The following is a 7,353-nucleotide window of genomic DNA, read 5'->3' on the forward strand; positions in this document are numbered from 1 at the left end:
TAATCAGTTTCTAGTTAACTCTTTACTATCCATTTTACTATACACACAACTCCTGAAACAAATGCAAAACAAACAGATGGACCTGTGCTCTCTTCCTATCACACACACTTCACACACTCACCGGGAAAAGCCATGTGGCTCATGCCTGCTCCCCCCCCCCCCATGCAGCTCTCATCCTGCTGAGATTTAAAGGCACATCATGGCTGCTTGGTCAGGGCTTCCCCCCTGACCCAGCAGCAGGGAGGAGCCTGCAAAATCAGGGGATCCCCCACCCGGACCTGTGGCTGGCAAGCCTATGTCCATCATACCTGGTAACATTTATATTACATTATCGCAATGTACTCTACATGAAGCTGCCATTGAAGACAGAATGCGGCAACCAGAATATTGACTGTAGTGGGTCACAGGGACCATATATCATTGAAATGTAAATGAATGAATAAATAAAATTCTGATATAAAATACCATAATTCTTTTTCTGCAGTAACAGAAATCCCATGTATTTCCATAATTCTCAACAGAATGTCCTCCAAAATAACAGGCCCATCAACAAGCTAATAGGAAAGAGATTTAACATATAGCCTCCGGAAAGCCATTAAAAAGCAATGACACTCCAATGGGGAAAAAAGCCCAATTCCTAACAAGCCAGGTGAATCAGCAGCAAAGAAGGCATAGCCAATAGAGATTTAGGAGCCTAAAGATGATGGCTGCTTAGAATATATTGCCTCTAAATATAAAGTCATCTACACGATCTCTCTCCTACTTTGCTTCAGTTACCTTTAACATCTCTCCCTAATGGGGACACAGAGCAGTTTATGTCATTCTCCTCTCCTTCATTTTATCCTCACAACAACCCCATGAGCTAAGTTAGATAGAAAGTGTGTGACTGGCCCAAGGTCACCCAGCAAAGTTTTCATGACAGAGTAGGGATTCAAACTGGGATCTCCCGGATCCTAATCTGACACTCTTGCAAAACACTGCCTGACATAAACCACTGAATGTATAAATAGCTTTTCAAACAATAATATAGGCAATTATCAGCAATATATTTAATGGGAAATCTCACACCATTGCTCATTTAAAAGAATCAGACTTACCATTCTGCAACTGGCTTGGCAATGGCTTCAAAAATTTCATCTTGTTTTGCTTCCTGATCAAAAACTTTCTGAAATCTTCAAATTATCAACAATTAGTCATCCAGAATCTTAAGACACTACTTGATTCATTTTTTTAAAAATCTGTTTGTAACTAAGTCAATGTTTACATCACTAGACTTACATAACCCGGCACAATGTTTTCCCTGTAGTCTTTACCACACTATGCTGTTGTGCTATTGTATCCACAAAAGACTGTAAACACTGTTGCTTTCACAAAATCTGTACAATAAAATCCTCTCATAAAAATAATACTGCTTAGAAAAAGACAACTGTATTTTACTACTGTCAAGGGGCTCAGTGCTTCCAAAGGGCCACACACAGAAACTTGTATAAGCAACTTTAAAATTCGAGAGTGCATCAACATCAGCTATTTTCACTTTCTTCTCTTAAGAAAGTCAGTAGGAAAGTTATTGTAGAAGAGGAGCAAACATTTCAAAAGCAATTTTGCTCTACTTCCATTACCTAATACAAATGAATAACTAAATTTTACTTCTTTAGAGTGGTTTTACACTTGCAACAGATCCTGATAAGAAAGCAATGCTGCATATAAAATGTGAAATGCAAGCTCCCCATTGTAGTGGTTCCTTATAAGAGAATATTTATAATCTGACTCTTTTGAGAGATGATTACAATTTAAGACAGGGGTCCCCAACCCTTTTGAGCCTGTAGGTACATTTGGAATTCTGAAATGGCAAGGTGGGGACAGCAACAAAACAGCTGTCACAAAAGTGCTACTGTGGGAGATGCAGCCAGCCCAGCCATATATGATTACTGCAGATTAACTTTTGGTGACACAGTGCAGATCCTTGTTGTGTGATACCAGCTGCTGCCAAGTAATATTTTGAAATAGCTGCACAGCCAATCAGATCTCCAATAGTCAATCAGAAGCCTTGCTGGGCAAAAGCCCTACTGGCCCTGATAACTTCCAAAAGATACTCCACGGCTGCCAGAAAAGGATGCCATGGCACCCATGGGCATGATGCTGAGGACCCCTGATTTAAGAGTCTGAAGCAGAAGCTTCATGGGTTAAGAACTTCAAGCTAATTATAAGCTGTGACCAAAATTCTATGAAGTTTGAACTAATTTATTTCAAACAAACAAATAGTACTAATTCTTAAGTCCCAGCACCAACAAACCCAAATGTTTACTTCTAAAACCTAACTAGTTTTAGAGATAGAGATGAAAAAGGCTGTTACTGTGGCCATCATTAGGTCTTGGAACATGATCATGGATACCAAAACTGCTAGGAAATGTAGTTTCTCAGGGCTTCTTACTAAGCACCACAGCAGCCATGAGACAACTAATCTCAAGAGACCTTGGCACTCAGAGTACTGCTTCTATAGGACTGTATGGACAACAGCATCTCTCTTTCTGGCTTGTGAAAGGGCAGAGGGCAGGAGAAGGTATGTTAGAGGGCAAAGAGGTTTAAGGCTTCTCCAGACCTCATCACATCCTCAAGAGCGCCTTTCTTGCGTATAGAAACTGGAGGGGGGGGAGCTGGTGACATATACAACAAAAACCATCAAGTTCTACCATTTAAATAATATAAAATCTCTAAAATTAATTAAACAGAAAGAAACCCTGTGGAATATTAACTTACTTGAACTTGTAGCTTTCTCGTTTATTATTAACAAATCCATCTGCCAAATCACGGGGCACAGTAATTTCCAAACTGAATGCTGATGTCTCATCTTCACCAACTGAATATATCTGTAAAACATATATGTAGCCCCTGTAAATTACCTTTATATTGATAAAATTTTCTGTATTTATTTATATCTTTCTCTGTTTTCTCCATCCCATGCATAATCTTGTAAACCTCTATCATGTCACCCCACAGTCAACATTTCTCCAAGCTAGAGAGTCCCAAGCGTTTTAACCCTTCTTCAAAGGGAAAGTGTTCCAACTCTTTAATCATTCTAGTTGCCCTTTTCTGCACTTTTTCCAATGCTATAATATCCTTTTTGAGGTGCGGTAACCAGAATTGTACACAGTATTCCAAATGAGACCGCACCATTATGATACTGGCTGATTTGTTTTCAATTCCCTTCTTAATAATTCCCAGCATGGCATTGGCCTTTTTTATTGCAATTGAACACTGTCTTGACATTTTCAGTGAGTTATCTACCACGACCCCAAGATCTCTCTCTTGGTCAGTCTCTGCCAGTTCACACCCCATCAACTTGTATTTATAGCTGGGATTTTTGGCCCCAATGTGCATTACTTTGCACTTGGCCACGTTGAACCTCATCTGCCACGTTGACGCCCACTCACCCAGCCTCAACGGATCCCTTTGGAGTGCCTCACAATCCTCTCTGGTTTATTTATTTATTTATTTATTACTTTACATTTATATCCCGCCCTCTCCGCAAGCGGACTCAGGGCGGCTTACAGTATCATAAAAACAGTCAATTCCATAAAACATATAAAACCATAAAACATTTATCAAGTTAAAAACTAGTACGCTATCTCAGTCTAGTCTGGCGGTATTGGGGTCTGACTATGACCCCAATCATAGTTCAGGTTCTCACCACCCTGAACAATTTAGTGTCATCTGCAAACTTGGCCACTTCACTGTTTACTCCCATGTCCAAATCATTAATGAACAAGTTAAAGAGCATGGGACCCAGTACTGAGCCCTGCGGCACACCACTGCTTACCATCTTCCGCTGCAAAAATTGCCCATTTATACTTACTCTCTGCTTCCTTTGTTGTTGGTCTCCCATTCAAATACTAACCAAGGCCAGCCTTGCATAACTTCTGAGATCTGACATGATCAAGCTAACCCAGGCCACATGGCCTGACTGAAAAGAGAGACTATTTGGCCGAGGACCTGCCTACTTGAGGGACCGTCTTTCCCCATTTGAACTCCAGAGAGCATTGAGGTCAGCTGGAAAGAACCAGCTGAATATCCCTGGGCCAAGGGAAGCCAGATTGAAGACCACCCGGGATCGAGCCTTCTCCATTGCAGCCCCACTGCTGTGGAATCAACTCCCGGAGGAGGTACGGGCCCTGCGATGTTTAGATCAGTTCCGCAGGGCCTGCAAGACCTACCTCTTCAAACTAGCCTTCACCTAATACCGAGCCAAGAAAGTTTCGCTGGACATGTTTTAGCCACTGAATTTTATTAAGACCTAAGTCATAGCACCACAATGTTAATTTTAATATAGTTGTTAATGGTTTAATGATGATTTTATTATTGAAATTGTAATTTACTATGTATGGTTTTATTGTATTTTATACTCGCATATTGTGAGCTGCCCTGAGCCTGCCCTGGCGGGGAGGGCGGGATATAAATAAAAAGTATTATTACTATTATTATTACTATTTTGAATCACAGATGCCATGATAGAATAAAATTTGGTAACCTCCCCTCTAAAAAAAAAAGCCTACATGGCCATTCTAGAGAACAATGCCACAGATACAGACCATGACCCCTTTAAAAAAAAAATCTGACTTAAATCTTACAGTACAATTCCTGTCATGGAGATTCAACTTCACCTGTTTTACAATCCATTGTCATGGTGATAGTACAATATGATTACACGGAAGTTCACTGTCCAGTGAAAACTCACACTTTAATGGGGGTGATGGCCTGACTACCCAGAAATTAGCTGTTGATTAATAATCACATAAACAACATGGTCGTGTGCATCTGCCTTTCCAAATGCAGCTTACACGCCTACTTTCCGAGCATCCACGTCTACACCTCCTCATGGGTGCAAGTAATACCTTCCATACCACACGGTTAGGCCGGCAATCCTACAAAGCAGTTTCCCTGAATCACCTTCTTGCCTAGATATATGCAAACACTTAGGACCACCTCAAGCTCCCTACTATTTGTATCCCCCTCTCCCTCACTAACCCATACACAGATAGAGCCAGATGGGCAGCCGTGTTGGCTTGCAGCAATAGAACAAAGCTGGAGTCCAGTAGCAACTTTAAGACGATTTAAGACACTATGAATAAAACTGTTGGTCTTAAATGTGCAACTCGACTCCAACTTTGTTCTGACCCATACAGAAACCTCCAGTTCTCGCCTTTTGTAGACCTTTCCCACTCCCCGAGCTACTCGCTCCTTGCCCATGTCTGTTGTTTTCCCGCACTTACCCCCGGCGGCTGCTTCCTGCCCAAAGGTTTCACTCGGGCATAGATCTGGATCGTTTGCTTCACCATCTTTGCAAATTAAACCTTCTGCCAGTTGGAGACCAGCGAAGGGGCGCGAGGCCCTTCCTAGCAACAGTAACCAAGGAACGCTACCCAGCATGCTTTGCGCCCCAGCTTCGGTGTTTAGGAAACCTCTAGGAAGTTGCGCGGGCAAGAGGTAAGGGCGGTCTGGGTAGATCTGTAGGAAAGAGTCTTTTGTCGTGACCCTTTTCATGTTTTTAACTGGTTGTGGAGGTTCCATTGACCAATTAGGGAATGCATTTTTCCTTTTATCTTTCATTGTTAACAGAAACCGGTGAAGGTTTGCTTCCCCTCCACACACCTTTCTTCCAGCAGGCATGGGATTCCTTTCCATCTAGTATCCTCTCTTGCCTCTGATAGAGGGCTTAATGTAAGCAAAATATTCCAGCTGCTCCGTTTTGAAATGAAGTTGCAGCCTTCGTGGATGATGAAGCAATGTGTGTGAAATATGTGGGCTTTAAGTAACACATTTGCAATTCAGGATTGTTGGTGTTATTAATTTGAACTATCATACCCATGTCAGACAAACGAAACTATTCCCCCCCCCCCCAAGTCACGGACATGACAGGACAATGGGGAGTGGATCATAAAGAGAAAATCTATGTTATAACATACGGCAGGCAGAAGAGTGATGTTCAGATAAACTACAAGGATCTACTTAAGCTCTCTGATCGTGTTTAGCATTCTTGCTAACAATCTGAACAAGCAGCTGCTTGTATATAGTACTTAGACTTTTTTGTAATCCCATAGGGAGGTGTAATTCTAGAATCAGTAACTGCAACTAAGTGCCATGTAGATCCAGTGGGTAGCTGTGGTGGTCTGAAGCAACAGAACAAAGTTAAGAGTCCAGTGGCTCCTTTAAGACAAAATTTTATTCAAGGTATGAACTTTCATGTGCAAGCACACTTCAGATTTGAAAAAGTCTGTAAAGATTTAAATAATCTCTTTTAAACTAAAATGAGTGTTAAAGCTGCAGTACTGCAGTCCTAAACTCTGCTCACGACTTGAGTTTGATCCCCGGTGGAAGCTGGGTTTTCAGGTAGCCGGCTTGAGGTTGACTCAGCCTGCCATCCTTCTGAGGTCAGTAAAATGAGTACCCAGCTTGCTGGGGTAAAGTGTAGATGACTGGGGAAGGCAATGGCAAACCACCCCATAAAAAGTCTGCCGTGAAAACGTTGTGAAAGGAACATCACCCTATGTTCTTTAACTTTCCTTTAAAAATTAGTGTACAATCCACACAGCTCTGCTTTATATTCTACCCTTATCAATATTATTTTAACTACTAGAGCTAAAGTCCTCTAAATTTGCCTTAGGCAAAACAAAGGCAACTCCTAGCAGTGCCATCCTAAGTGGCATTATACCCTTCTAAATTTATTGAAGTCAAATGTACATAAAATAGAAAAACTCTATTAGAATTATTCTGTAAATGTTGGGAAGTAATTCCTAACCAATAAAAGAGAACATCAGAAATGGTCTTGTGACACCATAAAGGTGCTCAAGTGTTTTGTAAAAATTCCTTTACAGTTTATAGAACAAAGCAGTAGACAAGTGCACCTTTAAGACCAACTAAGTTTTATTCAGAATGTAAGCTTTCGTATGCTCTTAAGCAGACTTCATCAGACAAAATGGAAAAGGGAAGTAGCAGTAGGTAATATAAGTGGGCAGTGTGGGATCATGGGAATGTTTTTAGCAGATTAAACGAATCACCAATAGGGATCCGTGTTTGTTAGTGTACGACAAAACAGGGTTAAAAAAATATGCCAGGCATGGAAAATAAAACTTAGTAACTTCGTTTTTAATTGGATCTACTTATTTGTGGATAAAATCCAGGCTTTGCAAATTGGTGGGGGGGGGCCTTTCACATACATCCTTCCGGAATGTTTTTACCTTTTCTGTATTACATTGGCTATCTAAGACCTTGTTCTTTTCCTTTCAATAGGAACACTCACCTTATAAGGAATTACTCCTTTCTCTCTCTGATTCCTCTGAGTCTATTCTAGTAACATTG

General features: G+C 41.0%; 1 protein-coding gene across 1 annotated transcript in view; it reads right to left on the minus strand.

Annotated features, from left to right (window-relative positions):
• Window positions 1-5,384, minus strand: part of KIF6 (kinesin family member 6) — a 410,723-nt gene extending 405,339 nt beyond the window's left edge. The window contains exons 1-3 of the mRNA XM_060245036.1: window positions 5,268-5,384; window positions 2,758-2,867; window positions 1,098-1,172 (exon numbers count right to left, since the gene is read on the minus strand). Coding sequence (XP_060101019.1) covers window positions 1,098-1,172; window positions 2,758-2,867; window positions 5,268-5,333 — 251 coding nt within the window. The 5' untranslated portion in view covers window positions 5,334-5,384. The remainder of the gene's footprint in view (window positions 1-1,097; window positions 1,173-2,757; window positions 2,868-5,267) is intronic.
• Window positions 5,385-7,353: the final 1,969 nt, after the last annotated feature.

Source organism: Heteronotia binoei, chromosome 1 (genome assembly GCF_032191835.1).
Source record: "Heteronotia binoei isolate CCM8104 ecotype False Entrance Well chromosome 1, APGP_CSIRO_Hbin_v1, whole genome shotgun sequence".
In the NCBI taxonomy this organism is placed as follows: domain Eukaryota; kingdom Metazoa; phylum Chordata; class Lepidosauria; order Squamata; family Gekkonidae; genus Heteronotia; species Heteronotia binoei.